Here is a 15,974-nt window from a genome sequence, read left to right on the forward strand (position 1 = left end):
TGGGAGTATGACACGCTTGACATGCTCCCTGTAGGGAGGGGGAAAAATGATGATAGCCATCTACCATCATGAGAGTATTAGAATCATGATGACTATGGACCCATGCTATGCAGTGCATCACCAAATGATTACTTTCCAAAAGAAAAGTTATCTTTAAAATGATGCAATTTGGGGCAGCCCTGGTGGCTCAGTGGTTTAGCGCCGCCTTCAGCCCAAGGTGTGATCTTGAAGACCTGGGATCGAGTCCCACATCGGGTTCCCATCATGGAGTTGGCTTCTCCCTCCTGTGTCCCTGCCTCTCTCTCTCTCTCTCTCTCTGTCTCATGAATAAATAAATAAAATATTTTAAAAAAAGAAAAATAAAATGATGCAATTTGTAGCAACCGTGATCTTTTTCAATTCTAGGTCTGAAATATTTCGAAGTATTTTTGATAGCTATATTGAATTATTCTAGCCAACTTGAAGGTATCCAAGACCAACATGATCTGAGTTTCCCTTCATATTATTTTTCATCTGAGGTATAGTTTTGACTATTTGCCAAATAAAATGTGAAATATTTCAGGTAAACATATATGCAGAAAAACACAGTGCCCTACAAATCAGAGGTTAATAGCAGATCATACCATCTTGAGCCAGCAAGTTATACAGGTTACCACTGGGGTCTTACTTTCCCACATGTAAAAGAGTTTAAAGATGATACTTAACTCAGGGGTCAATCCATAACAGGAATAAAAGAAGGGATAGATATCATTACAGGTTCTACAGACATCCAAAAGATAATAACAGGGTATTATGAATAGCCATATGCCAATAAATTTGATAACTTAGATGAAGTGAACAAAGTCTTTGAAAAAACAACTTTCTAATATAAACAGAAGATCAAAAAGAAAATCTGAATATCCTTGTTTCTATTTTAAAAATTGGAGCAGCCCCGGTGGCCCAGAGGTTTAGTGCCACCTTCGGCCCGGGGTGTGATCCTGGAGACCCAGGATTGAGTCCCACATTGGGATCCCTGCATGGAGCCTGCTTCTCCCTTTGCCTGTGTCTCTACCTCTCTCTCTCTCTCTCTCTCTCAGTGTCTCATGAATAAATAAATAAAATCTTAAAAAAAAAAATTGGAATTGTTCTCAGAAACCTCTTTACACAAAAACCCTCCAGGCCTAGGTGATTTTGCTACCAAACATTTAAGGAGGAAAATGAGATAATCCATGGTCAAAATTTTCAATCCTCTAAATTAGAAAGGACATTGACATAGAATAGGGTAAAAAAAAAAAAAAAAAAGACAAAAAACTCAAAGGGGTTGTAAAAATGAATGTGAAACAAACTTTCTATAGGTTCTCCTTAAATTCCATATAGGAAATGTAGTAAAACAAGTTTAGGAGGAAGAAATAATCAAACTTGTGAGACACATGTCTCAGGAAAGATGATTCTAAATTATATTTTGTTTCACTTTGTCTTACTCAGAGAAATGGAACTTGCCACTGTTTATGTGGAATTTCATGCTACCTTTTAAAAAACAGACACATATCTAAGAATGACAAAACAGTTGAATTGCTTCATAACATGAACTGATGTAAGGTTCAAGAAGATCAGTAGATGAAGCACAGCATTATTCACATTAAGAAACAGCATTCGTAAAATCCATATTGTGTTAAAGTGTAGTGAAAATGACTTTTCATGTCTAAATAGGTAAGTGTAATTCCCAGAACAATCATAAACAGTAAATATATGTCACTCTAAGGGAGTTAGCAGCAAACATTCCATGGCAACAAGACCAATGGCAGGTTCTCTAACAAGCTCAAAGTATACTTAATATGCTCTCAGTTTAATTGTGAGAATCATGAGTGACTGAAACAAACACTTCCAGAAATAATGCCTTTGAAATTCTTTGAAGTTATAGAATAAATGCAGGTAGAGTTTAAACTTCATAAAATAAAATCCAAATCAAGAAATAAATTACTCAAGATGAAGATAATTATCCGGTAAATAATTAAAGGCTTGACCTAAAAAGTACTAATTTAAAATTTAGGTAAATTCAACATAAGGAAGACTTAGTAATGGCCAATAAGTTACTTTTGGTACTACTGGATTTTTAGATTTTTGAGTTTTATTTATTTTTAAATCATTCTACATACTGCAATTGAAAAGAGAAATCTTGGGTTAAATACGTTGTGACTTTCTAGGTGGGGCTTCAAATTGAAAAGAGGGATATCCCTATTTTTAACTATTTTAAACTCCTATTTGCTGTTAACAGGTAAATTTGAGATGTTACACTGTTAAGACAAAAAGAACTAGCAGAGAATTAGAATAAGCTTTGAGACTGAATAATTTAAAATTCTTACTTAGTGTTCTATAGCATTTAGAAGTAATTAGATCTAAGCATAATGCAACGTACTTTAACCATCATCATTCAAACACAGCCACAAGAGATAGCATATTGTTACTGTTCTTCCAAAACTAATTGAGGACATACTAGGTGCTAAAGAGGTTCAGAGTATGTCATGCCAAAACATACCACTTTGACATAGGACTGTTTTCAAATGAAGATAACTGAGAAGAAGCAGACACAAAAAAATCCTCCCTGTTCTCTGTTTACTCGGAAGAGCAGGACAATTCTTAATCATCAGAGACAACTTTAGACTGTTATCAGCATCAGCGTAAGCTACATAAAAAACCTTACTAAAATAACCCTTATCTTCCCCCATATATTTACGTTCCCATAGCTCGCCATCCCTAGGGACCTCAACCTGTTTTTCCTTTGTCTTATCGCTTTCCTTGTTAAGATGCTACATAAAAGGGGTGCCTGGGTGGCTCAGTTGGTTGAGCATCTGACTCCACCTTGGCTGGGTTTAAGATCTCAGGGCCATGAGATCAAGCCTTGTGTCAGGCTCCACACTCAGTACAGAGTCTGCTTGGGACTCCCTCCCTCTCCTTCTCTTCATCCTCCTCCCCTGGCCCCTCACCCCTGTTTTGCTCACATGTGGACACACTCTCTTTCCAAAAAAAAAAAAGATGCCATTTTATAAGCCCTAAGTTCTGACCACTCGAGTTACCCATCACTCAGTTACCCCATACATATGTGCAATGAGTATACATGTTAATATGCTAATAAATTGTTTTTCTCTGGTTAATCTAGCTTTTATCAAGTTTGTTTTGCAGGCCCAGACACGGAATCTAAGAAGGCAGAGAAATTTTTTCCAACCATTGACTGCCAAAGATGAGTAAGTGTTGACCTTGCCTTGTAATCAGGTAAGGTGGTAATTATGAAGAGAATGATCTAGTTATAATGAACCATAGACTGCCAAAGATGAGTAAGTGTTGACCTCCACCTCTCAGTAACTTGCCTTGTAACCAGAGACTGATAAGGTGGTAATTATGACAGAGAATGATCTAGTTATAATGATATAAATAGAGTTTGTAAAGACAGAGGAGTGAATAACTAACTGGTATGTGTGCATGTGACCACATCAAAAAGGTGACATCTGAACTGGTTTCTCAGTGATACACAAGGCCCCACTCTCCATGAGTTCTTGTTTCTCTTCGCCCAGATTAACAAAAGAAGAAGAGAGAAAGGAAAGATTTGTGGGAACACTTTATCCACGTTTGGAAGCAATTTCTCCCACACCAAACATTACTTGTTAAAAACTAGGTGCTCCAGTCTCTATTCTTAGTAGTGGTGTTTCTCCATTCTCAGTATTTTGCTATTGTTAAGGAAGGAGCTGCTTACCACAGTGTGACATGGACTGGTTTGGCTTTTTTTTTTCTCATTAAAAGGTTTTGTTTACAGTACTTTTCTTCAGAAATGCATTTCTGTTATGATATCTAGTCATGTGCTTCTGCCTACTGACAAAGGAGACTAGATTATATTACTGAGGCAAGACAGGTTTTTTTCAGTCTCAGCTCTATGCCCCTCCTATATTCTATCACATATTTTCCCTTCACATTTTCTAGTTAATAAAACTAAACATGCAGGTGGACTTGCAAGTTGATATGCCAAAAGATGTTTCAAAGCACCAAATTTAACATATTACCCTTTTAAACATATTACTTATTATTCCAAAGAGGAATAGATGGTGCTTTCTTATTTAATGACTATCTGGGAATTATTTGGAAAATGTGAATGAAGCCCTTTGCTCTCTTACCTCATTCCCCCCAAAACTCCTTTTCCTTTTTTTTTTTTTTTTTTTTAAAGATTTATTTATTTATTCATGAGAGACACAGACACAGGCAGAGGGAGAAGCAGGCTCCATGCAGGGAGCCCGACGTGGGACTCGATCCTGGGACTCCAGGATCACGCCCTGAGCTGAAGGTAGGTGTTAAACCACTGAGCCACCCAGGGATCCCCTCCTTTTCCTTTTTCAACACCCAATCACTGAACTGACTTCTTTTTCATCCATGGTTCAGATATGTTCTAGTCTCACGTCAGTAAATTCATTTTCATCTAGACTAAGCATTCAATAAAATTAACCTCATTTCACATCTTTGATATTCTAGTCTGTTGTGCATATTAAAACACTACACATTTTCATTAATGAAAAACCTGAACCATGTGCTGAAAGATTAGACTCACTCTGGAACTTGATCCTGCTCCATTGCTTCTCATTTTGAAATGTATTTCAGTAACCAAGAAACAAGTGAACTGAACTTAAATAGTATCTTCCAATAATCAAAATAGTACTTAATAGTCTCTGAATTTATCTTTTTGATATTTTATATAGTAATTTGAGCATTAAAATTTATTTTTCAGGGGCACCGGGGTGGCTCAGTGGTTGAGCGTCTGTCTTTGGCTCCAGTCGTGATCCCGGGGTCCTGGGATAGAGTCCAGCATCTGACTCCCTGACAGGGAGCTTGCCTGCTTCTCCCTCTGCCTATGTCTCTGCCTCTCTGTGTCTCTCAAGAACAAATAAAATCTTTAAAAAAATAAAAATAAAATTTTTCAGTAAATATGAAATAACAGTGGTCTGAAACTCTTAAGAATTCTGTATAGAATTGACCCAGCCCATTTTTGGATAAGGGCTGATTTTCCTTGTCATTCTAGTTCTACTCCCACCTAAATTGGTGGGGTTTTTGTGTATTCAAATCTAGAACAAAATAGAGAATAAAGTATGTAAAGAGCTTCTGATCTGTGATTTATGACACAATGTAAAATATTATTGCATTGTTTAAATTTTTTGAAGTCATTTATACCTTTCCTAATAGAAATTATGGCTTTTTTTTTTTTCAAAAAAATGTCTATACACAAAAAATTTTACATTAAATTTTAGGGGATCCAGTGACTCTCCTGGAGACTTCCTATAGTTCAGACTCCAAGTTACAAAACTCACATCTGGAAGGAATGCTACTTCACATTTACTAGGCACTATTTATAGCATGCCAAATGAAAGATTTAAAGTACCATTACACATGTCAAAGTTTAGTTTTCAAGCTTTGTGAGATTATCAGAAAATGTTTGTATAAACTACAAATTGCAGGCCACTGTATGCTATAACATCTCCAAACATAAAAAAAAAAGATTTTTAAATAAAAGTATACTTATAACTCAAGTTATTAATTTAACAAGGCCTCACTGAATAGTGGGGTGAAAATGCATCATAAAGCTGAAACTTGGTTATCTGGTGACTGTCTCAAAGTAGAGACAGAATTAGACCCAACAAAATTGCTAAAGTATGGTTTAGTACGTGACAAGTTGTTCACTTGACAAATGTTTATGGAGCTCCTACTCTGTATTAGAAATTGTGCTAAGGGCGTGTGGGTGGCTGAGTTGGTTGAGCATCTGCTATGGCTCAGGTCATGATCTCAGGATCCTGGAATCGAGTCTTGCAATGGGCTCCCTGTTCAGTGGGGAGTCTGCTACTCCCTCTGCCTTTCCTCATTCTTGCTCTCCCTCTCAAATAAATAAAATCTTAAAAAAAAAAAAGAAAAGAAATTGGGCAGTAAATTTTATGCTTCACATGATGAAGCGTAAAAGCTTGTAAAAAGCTTATACTTTGAAGGTATGAAAATTTATATTGGGGGTATGTATAAGAACAAAGAAGTAAAGAAGCAATGATGACATTGGAAGATAAGTAGTATGATGGGGGGAAGTAAAGGTAGCTAAGAGACAAAAAGGGCATCTGGAAAGGCAAATAAAGGCTTTTTAGATAAAATAATGAACAGATCAGTTCTAAAGGATGAATAGAAATAAAAACCTTAAACATGTGCTTAAAAAGTCATCATTCTATAAGCCCTGTTACAAAAAAGTCCTTCATTTCTTTTCCTGAGCCAACCCTTTCCAATTACATATACAGATTCTTTATATACTTGCCTATATAGATCTCAAAATAACATGGTTAATTTGCTGTTTTTAAAGTTTCTGCATTTAGGCATTCTCTTTTGATATCCTACTATGGTTGATAAGAGTTTTGCTTTAATTACATCAATCACTCCTTGCTCCTGGCCCCAGCACAAACATGCATGCAGGCACACACACACACACACCTCTCCTGTCACACCTTATCTTCCTAATAGTGTTTATACTGTATTTACATTATTTTGACTATGCAAATACAGTGTGTACTAGGATATAATGGTTTCACCTTTCTACATAGTTTGGATATTCTGATTTGTTTGTAAAGTTTTCTCTGAATTTATTTATCTGTATTATTAACTCAACCCTTAATATGCCCCAGATATGTGAGATTCCTCTGAAGGTGTTAACACGTTAGTTATTCTATCAATTTTCATCTTCTTGAAGAACTCTATCCCTGAACCTTCTGACCTACTCCAATTTGGGCTGGAGGCTTTTTAGGCCTATGGTCAGCTTATGTTGGGACCTCCCTTAACTACCAACTTAAATTCCCTCTGCTTCTTTATTTGGATTTCCTTTTTCCTATTTCTAATCTCTAGATCAATTGAATGATAATATCATCTAGAAAATAATTTTAGGAGATAAGCCATTCTCTTGATTTTCTTTTACGGTCTTATTTCCATAAGATGCATTTTCTAATAGCTGCCTTAAAGGATACAGAGGAGGCAATCTTTGGAGACTTTGGGTATGGAATTCTAACTTGGAAATCTTTTTTCCTCAGAATTTTCAGATCATTGATCTCCGGTCTTCTTGCTTTCAGTGTAGCCATTCAGTTTGAAGCTGTTCTTGACCTTTTTTTTTTTTTTTTCTCCTGCTGAAGGGAAGATCCTTTTTGTGTCCAAAGTTCTGATTTTTAAAAATAGTTTGCGTTGGTGTGCCCCTAACACACTTTAAATTACTAGAGCCCTTTTTATTTTCATTAATATTTTTTCAAAAATGTATTGTTTTCAAGTATGCAATAGATTTTCTCAGTAAATGTTAAGTATAGTTGGGTTCTTCCCCCTAACTTTCCTTTTACTTAGTGTTTTCTCTAAATTGCTTTCTACTAATTTTGCTACTTTTAATATTTTCAGTGACTGTTGACAGCAGGACACTGATGAGAAGCTCTGTACTCAGGAATGAGTTATGTTCATAAGATTCATTGTAGAGCAAGGAGATTCAATTTTTGCTGTATATGAGAATCACTTAAGAAAATTTTTAAACCACAGATGACTCAGTTTTATACCAAACCAATTGAAACGGTTTGGGTAATGAAAATATTTAAAAGTTCTCAAGTGATTCTGATGGAATAACGGTTAAGAACCACTGCTGCAGAGTGACTTAGCTGGACCCAACTTGAACCTGCAATGTGAAATCTTGTTCTAATGAGTTTGTTAAATTCCTGAGAGAAAAGTAGAGGGCATAAGCTTTGTTGCCACAGTTCTGGGAAGCAAATTATGTGATAGAGGCTGGGTTGGAGTTCACTATTCAGCTTACAATCATTCACTTAACACCTCTCCTCACTATGGCATCCTTGCCTCTATCTTTTCTGAGGAACTTCTATTTTGTCCCCTCTAGGGAATAAACCTCCAACCTTTTAAGTTTAGAAAAGGGACACGTACCAAGCTGTATGGGTAACTACTGCTTGTATCAAATTTTTTTTTTTTTTTTTTTTAAACAGGTCTTCACACCTCCTCCTCCAATTCCAGATACCTGTTAACTTCAATTACAGTCTTTCATGATTCTGTCATAGAAACACAATTGCTTACTGGCTTCTTCACTAATGTGCCTGATGTCTCACTTTCCAGAGCCTATGTGGCTTTGGCTTTTCCAGCATGGTCTCTTGGTAATCACACATTTTATAGGACATCTAGCATACTAAAAGATACTGTTACAAAGAAGTGAATTAAGGCCAATTAAGCCTTAATTCAGGCCAATTAAGGTCTAAGTTTGGAACTGGCTTTATCACTTTCACCGTATTCTTTTGGTCAAAGCATTCACATAGCCCACCAGATTGAAAAAGGTAGAGAAATAAATTCCACCTCTTGATAAGGGAGTGACAAGGTCACACTATAGAAGAGAATACAGAATGAGATATATTCTGTAGCCATATTTGGGTTTACTTCCTTTTTTATTATACAGGATAGAAAGCAGAGACTATTTTGGGGTGGGAATAGCCTTCCACAATACAATCTATTCATAGATGGCATAGCAGGTACTGGTAAATTGCATTGTCCACTGAGGACATGGAATGTTTCAAAGATTATGTGAAGATCTAGGTCTTTTCCTAAACATTCTTAAGATGTTTAAGATGTTAAGGATCCATTTTGTAAGAAGGTTCTTGATTTTAAGGGAAAAGAATTAAGTAGGCAGATTCAAAATATTTATCCAAACATTTGAGTGAATTACACTGTCCAAACAAGTAATTAATGAAAATTCTGCTTTAAAGAGCTTACAATCTAGTCAAAAGAACATCCATAAATATGATATAAAAAATATAAGGCAGATGCTGTTACAGTATTATAAAACAAAGCTGTTTTGTTTTCCATAGGAGTAGACAGGAAATAATTTTGACTGGGAAAAGGGAGACAAAATTCAACCAAAGCTATAATTTTGACTGAATTTAGGGAATAAAATAAACATGAAGAAAGTCACCTGTATGGTATGTTTGGAAAATGCTAAGTAGTCCAGTGTGGCTAGAACACAGGATGAAGCAAATCACAGAGAATCATATATGGTAAGAAGCTTGGCTTTATTCTATATTGAAGAGTAATTTCAGATTTCTGGGAAAGTCAAGTAGTGAGTGGATGATATAGTTAGATCTATAGTTGAAGGAAAAAGCTAACAGCAAAATCTAGAATATGGAAGGGACTGAAAACACTGGTAAGATTAGCTAAGAGACTAAAATAATCCAAATAAGAAATAGAGTTGGCCAGAACCCCCAAATATAGAAGTTAAAAGGCTTGAAACACCCTGAATTGAACATAGGCAAGCCAAGAAAATATCTTAAATATTTATAATTTATTAAGTTTAAAGAAATACAACCAGTTTAAATTATTCCTGAGTAGACTACAACTTTAAATAAAGAGAAAATAAATACAATACGCACAGGTAAAAACAGAGTTGAAACATTATTTTATAATGACTTATTAAAGTTATTTTCATCTACAATAATTATTTCAAATAAATATTGTAAAATGGAGCATGGGAATACTTAAATACATTAATTCTACCAATTATCTGTACCTAATTTATGCAAAAATCTATGGTTTTTTTCTCCCATAATAAAGATACCAATAAATTAACTTTTCATATTTAAGATACATATTATATAATACCAATGAATTGTATTAGCTTGAAAAAAATAAAGTGTGGCCAAAAATAATCACCATGAATTTACAAAACAATTAGTATACTATCTGCTGTGCAGTCAACTAATGTTTATTGAGCACCTCCTATTTTCCAGAACCAAAAACATGTTACTTCATTGAATTCTCAAAACACTCCTTTGAGATTAAGTAGTAGTATTTTTTTATAAAAAAGGCAAGGAAAAGTGTGATAAGAACTGATAGGAACTTGCTCAATACTATAATCAGTAACATATTCAATTATATTAACTGTCAATTTTAAATCATTATTTTCTACATTTCTGCTGTTCCCACTGTCTTTTTCACACTTAAAAAAAATTCTCATGGGTATAAGCAATATTTTTATTTACATCACCATCATTCCTTTCTTGCTTGTCTAAGATCACTCCAGATATACAGTTTCTTGCTTATAAATTTTAATAAAATACATATATGTAAGTGGGCATGTATAATATTAAATAGTACTCTATCATTCTGGAATTTAAAAATGACAAAAGCACACATTTAAAAAAGCTACACATTATATATAAGTTATGATTTCTAAAATATAGTAATCTACATAGTTTTAAAAATTAACCTCATTACAATTTTTGGTTTATAAATTATAACCTTAAATATAGAATTTTTTTTTAAATATAGAATGTTAAGGAGATTACCTGACTATGTATTATGATGGTCAGCTACATATAGGGTATTGAAATACATATTCTTTGAAGTTTAAAGTACTTCCCCTATGAACCGGACTAATGGTTATTATCACTCAAGTGGAATAAAATTATAAAAGGAGTACTATTATTACAAATAACTATAGTCAACAAGTCAAATACCACAGAATTCAATTCTGAGGATAATCCAATAGCAAATAACATCAAATACTAGCCAACATCTAGTATTATGTAAGTATGTATTATCTTACCAAAAAGTTGTTCTATTAAAAAAGTATCTTAATACAAAGGAAAGGAACTATAAACAGACTAGATTTTGTAAGTGCCCTTATTGTACAGATTACAGACTGAGGCTTCAAAGTAATTCGCCCAAATCACATGCCAAAGGTAGAACTGGCACTGATATCCAAGCCTGATTTCTCTTCTGGGCTCCTTTCACCATCTCCATGTTCTCCCATTTTATGAATCATATTACTTATTCACTCTATTTTAACTTTAATTTAGAAGATTACCAAGTGGTGAAACTTCTTCTCTACAGTCCAACAACTCTCTTGTTTTTCTTAATAATGAACACTACAAGAACGGGATGCAGTTTTTAACATTAGAACATTTTCTTAGCTTAAGATGAGAACTTTATACCGGAAAAAGTTACATATAATTTAGTTTGGCTGCAAAAAGCTTATATAAAAGTCATAGTGTTAAACTCTTTACACTCTATATCATAGTAACTTCATATGTTGTGAAATGATTTTCTATAATCTTGACATTTTCTTCAGATAGCCAGTTTTCTTGTTTTAGCTGCCTTATAAGAGCTTCCAAAGACTTCAATCTTCCAAGAGTTTGTTGTTCTTGTAGCTCGAGAAGAGTTATCTTTGAATGTAGTTTAGAAACTTTCTGCCAAAGATGTTCCTTATTTATATCTTGTCTGCAGTAAGAATGTTCAATTTGTAAAACTTCTGTCTCATAGTCTACATCCTTATATAAGGAGTCTTCAATGTCTAGATCTTCCATTTCCACAGTTTCTTTTTCAGCAGATACAAATGAATTAATTGGTTTGGAATTTTCTGTGGGTACAAAAATGGCAATAACAGATTCTTTATTTGTATTTAACTCTTCGACTGTTTGAGTAATTGTGCTGAGTAAAAATGGACTTTCCTGTGCGGACTTAATTTCCATGGAATTATTTGTAAAGTTTGGGTTAGCAAGATGATTCGCAGTTATTTCAAACACTTCTTGGGTTTCCAAAGATGGCTGAACATCTTCTGAGTTTGAAGTTGTCAAGGTAATAGTTGTAGAATTTAGATTCTCAAAAGATGTGTGAAAACCACCTATATCTATGTCTTGGGTAACTGAAGTTTCCAAGGTAGATACTGGTATTCCAATATCTTGTTTAAGCAGATTAAGAGTTAATACGTTATTTTGTATACATTCTGGTTTGGGAGCTGGTGGCTTCACCAAAGTAGATGAATTACATAATTCTGTGTGTTCAAGGAGAATATTTGTATTAACTGTATTTTTCTTTAACTCATTTGAAGCAAATGATTCTTGTGACTTGGCTTTTAGGCACACTTCTTTCTCATCATCTAATTTTTTCTTCTGAGATTTTTTTTTGGAAGGGTCTTTTTCCTAGAAAATAATATTTTCAAATTCTAAAGATGTTCTCACTAACCTTATTCTCTTATTAGTCAGTGCTGAATATTTAACTACAACTTTGAGAAATATACCGGCCAAATAAATTTGCACAAGTTAAAAAAATGTTCTAAGCATATAACGACTCAAATATACTCTAAATTTAGTTTTTAAAAAAGTACTAAGCATATTCATTCAATACATGATGGAAACATTGCAGGTCACTCAAAAGACCAATACCAAAATCTTAGATCATTAACTTACATTAATAACTTAATGATTTATATATGTGTTATCTTTTGTTCTTCAGTTTAAGTTTTTTTAATAAAATTATTTACACTTTTAGCAGAAGCATAAATTAGTCTTCCTTTTCCTCAAGTATCTGTTTCCCCAGCAGTTATCTTTCCCTCTCCCTCCCTTAACTTCCATTACCTGCCACCCTGCAACCTACCATCCTGCTCAGCATTGTCCCCCTCTCCCCTATGTGCTGCCTCCAATACCTGATCGTCTTCAGGCAAAGAAAATATTGTTGGAATTGCAGTTTGTTTCAAATATCGAATACCCCATCTGATGTCAAGAGAGTCAGGAGTAAAATGGTCACTACACAGGAACTGGTATTTACTGGGTACCCATGAATCTCGTTTCATATTCTTTAACCATTTTTCAAGTCTTTCTTTGTCATGTAGAGGAAACCTGAAATTAAAAAAGGAAAACTTTGCTATATTTTTACAATTTTGCAAATTCCAGGGCTGCATATATAGGTAACCTATGCACTGAGTGCTGCAAAAGCAAGGCAACCATCTACACTGAGTAAAAGCACCTTAATGACAATTCTACATCATCTCTACAGTAAAGATGACTAAGCTATAAAATGTGTAGGCAAAGCTTTTCAGAAAAATGGCTCGTAGGGTTCCTCTGTGGCTCAGTTGACTAAGTGACTAAGCGTCTGACTCTGATTTCAGCTCACGTCATTATCTCAGGGTCCTGGGACTGAGCTCTGAGTTGGGCTCCTGCGCTGAGTGTGGAGCATGCCAGAGATTCTCCGTCTCTCTCTCAGCCCCTGCCCCTTCCCCTTCTTGCGTGAGCACTTTCTCTAAATAAAATCTTAAACAAAAAAGAGCAATGGCTGGTAAAACATAACAAGTCCTTCAAGTAAAAATATGTGTTCCAACAAAGGGTGAAATCTATTCATATTTTCTGTGGATTATATTTCATTTTTATTTTGTTATGTATTTTGCCTAGAACTAGGAAAAAGCTTTTCATAAACAAAGTCCCACTCAAATGTATTCTACACTAATACTACAAGTTAAATGGTGTCTTGTCTATAACTTAAGAAATATTAAGCTTTAGGCTCTTACTTATATTAACATTTTTAAAATAAGAAGTTAGTTCAAACAAGTGATTTAATTGACAATGAATACTAAATTTTATAAAACTACTAATATTCCATTCCCTTTACCAGATTCAGGCTCAATTCTACCCATATGTAATTTAATATTTCTAAACTTCTACAACCAGAGAATTGAGAACCCTAAAATTCAAGCTCTGAAAACTGACACAAGAACTAAACAGGTTACAAATAGACTCTGATATAACATGAAATAAATCAAACAGAAAAGACAGAGAAAGGTAAGACAGTTCTTTATATGTGTTGTTCCTGTGCTGACAATAACCTTTACTGAGAGTTGGTGCTAACTTACTGAGATGTGTTTTATAGGCAAAATTGGGCTAATGACAGAATCTGAGAGAAAACTTTTTCCTACCAGTCTAAATAGGTTTCAGTTTAAACTGCATTGAACAGTTAACACAGTATTCATATTTCTTAAAATGATTTTATGAAGTCTAATTTCCTACTTTTAAAAAAGAATATAAGGTTTCTCATACAAAAAGCAGCAATTATATATTCCCTCTCAATTCCTACCACTTAGTTTATGCTTTATAATAGCATGCTTCCTCCCCTCCCCCCATCCTGCAAATACTGGTAACTTTACAAGATGCTAAAGAAAAGGAGTCTAGGTACTTTATAGAAAATAATTTTTAACTCAAATACCCTTACATGGAAAAATCATATGACCTACCTTCAGAAGTTCTTACAACAGATACAGTTTTCACACATGGTTTGAAAACTCCTTAACCTTGCACATATCAAGACCTCAGGTTATAGATATAATCAGAAAAGGCATTGAAGGACAAAAATAATTTTTCTTTTCAGAGGACCTGAATTCTTTTAGCCATAGAAAAGTTCATACCTTTTCTGCTACATCTAAAATGAGAATATGCCCTTTACAATATTTTTACATGTAATCTCATGTATAAGGATGCTGTTTGCAAACTATTTCTATCATACCTATATACTAAGTTATCACACAATTAAAAAAAAAATACTCTGAATATCCTTACTGGTAACTGGACTGCAATGCTTTCTCAACAGGTAAATCTCTAAGAAATCTCAGGCAATACGTTTCCTGAACAACTCAGGGCCTTTACAGTGGCTCAATTTGCTTGTAATTTTGTTTCACCATCTTTCTAATTCCTCCCAAAGCATAAAATAATATTATAAACTTAACACTATATGCACACACAAGCTGAATTCTCAAAGTAATCTATAGTACAGTACAGCTTGCTACAGTGTTAGCATTAACAAATCCAATTCAAGTTTGATGCTATTAGGGGAATAAAACTAATTTTTATTTTGCGGGTTACATGGGGGAAATAACATTTAAAAATCCACTTTTGGTAAATTCACATTTTGAAGAAAAAAATCTTTGTAACTGACTTCCTCTGGCATTGTTATTTTACCCTCCTTAAATACAGTAACTATGGAAAAATTTAAAGAATTTGGGAGTCTGGAGTTATTGCCCCCCCCCGATGAAGGCCAAATCAATCTGGAAAATAAGGCTAAATCAAGTTCAACATGTTTTTGTTTTCTGGGTTTGTTACATACTTTCAAGAACCATAGCTATTGTTAAACTAGAATCTCCCCCAAAATCTCTCTCTGCATCTTGTGGCCTCCAAGCGGGAAAGTCCTGGAAATACTGCCACATGTGAATTATTTTGGCTTATCAGGGTTCCTCCCCCACCCAAACCCATTAGTTAAAATAATGGAAAACAACCGTGTCTGTGAGCAGAGAGCTTCCGGTCTTAAAAAAAAAAAAAAAAAGAAAAAAGAAAAAAAAAGTCTTCACAAAATAGCTAGTAAAAAATCTAAAAGACGATCAGGTTAGAGCTAAATGAATTTTACAAACAAAAAAAAAAGGAAATAGAATATTGTAAATATGTGGATTCTCACATACGTTAAGCACGTACTGAACGTTAAGGGCTGCTTTGCCTATTTGCACACGAAAGGAAGTAGGGACGATTTAATCTCCCTTTTCAGGTGGGAGATCTTAGGCAGAGAGTCTTTAAATAAATCTGCGGAAGGTCAGTCAGCTTCAGAGTCGGGGCGCCGGGTTTGGGGCCTCCGGAGTGCGGCTGGCTTTGGGGACCTGCACTCGAAAATGCCACCCGCTCCGGCTCCCCTGTTCTCCTGAATAAAAAGGGGGGGTTTCCCTCCTGGGGCTTCCCGGAGACAGAGCGTGGCGGCTAGTTGGGCACGACCCTGACCTGCTCCCGGGACGGTCGGGAGGGCGTCACGGGGAGGCCTGCGCGCGCTCACGACGCTTCCAGCGTGGCCTACTTCCTGAAGGGCCTCCGTTTCTTCGGGGGGAAAAAAACGGAAGGAAGGGCCGTCTACGCGAGCGGAGTTACCTCCCAGAAGGCGTGAGGTGAGCGTGAGCGCGACTGCGGCCGGCCTGAGGCTCACCTGAGGCGCACCTGAGGCGGAAGTCCTCGTCCAACAGAGACCAGGCGAAGGCGGGAAACGCTCTGAAAATCGCGGAGCGCCGCCCCCACGCGCCAGCCGGACGTTTACCCCCCCCCCCTCCCCCCCGCAAAGGGCCGCTCCGCCTCCCACCAGCCCCGCGTCCTTCTAGGTTAGGACGTTTCTGA

General features: G+C 35.5%; 1 protein-coding gene across 12 annotated transcripts in view; it reads right to left on the reverse strand.

Moving 5' to 3' along the window:
• The window catches only part of THAP5 (THAP domain containing 5), a 144,805-nt gene that overhangs the window by 128,415 nt on the left and 416 nt on the right, over nt 1-15,974 (reverse strand). For 4 of the 12 annotated variants that reach the window (XR_004804600.2, XM_035698406.2, XM_035698407.2 and 1 more), the window contains exon 2: nt 12,488-12,680. Coding sequence is in view for 11 of the 12 variants with exons in the window: in XM_035698406.2 (XP_035554299.1) it covers nt 12,488-12,680 (193 nt within the window). In the remaining variant the exon portion in view is untranslated. The other 8 variants (XM_025464645.3, XM_025464646.3, XM_025464647.3 and 5 more) reach the window with 7 other exon arrangements.

Source organism: Canis lupus, chromosome 14 (genome assembly GCF_003254725.2).
Source record: "Canis lupus dingo isolate Sandy chromosome 14, ASM325472v2, whole genome shotgun sequence".
Classification (NCBI taxonomy): Eukaryota; Metazoa; Chordata; class Mammalia; order Carnivora; family Canidae; genus Canis; species Canis lupus.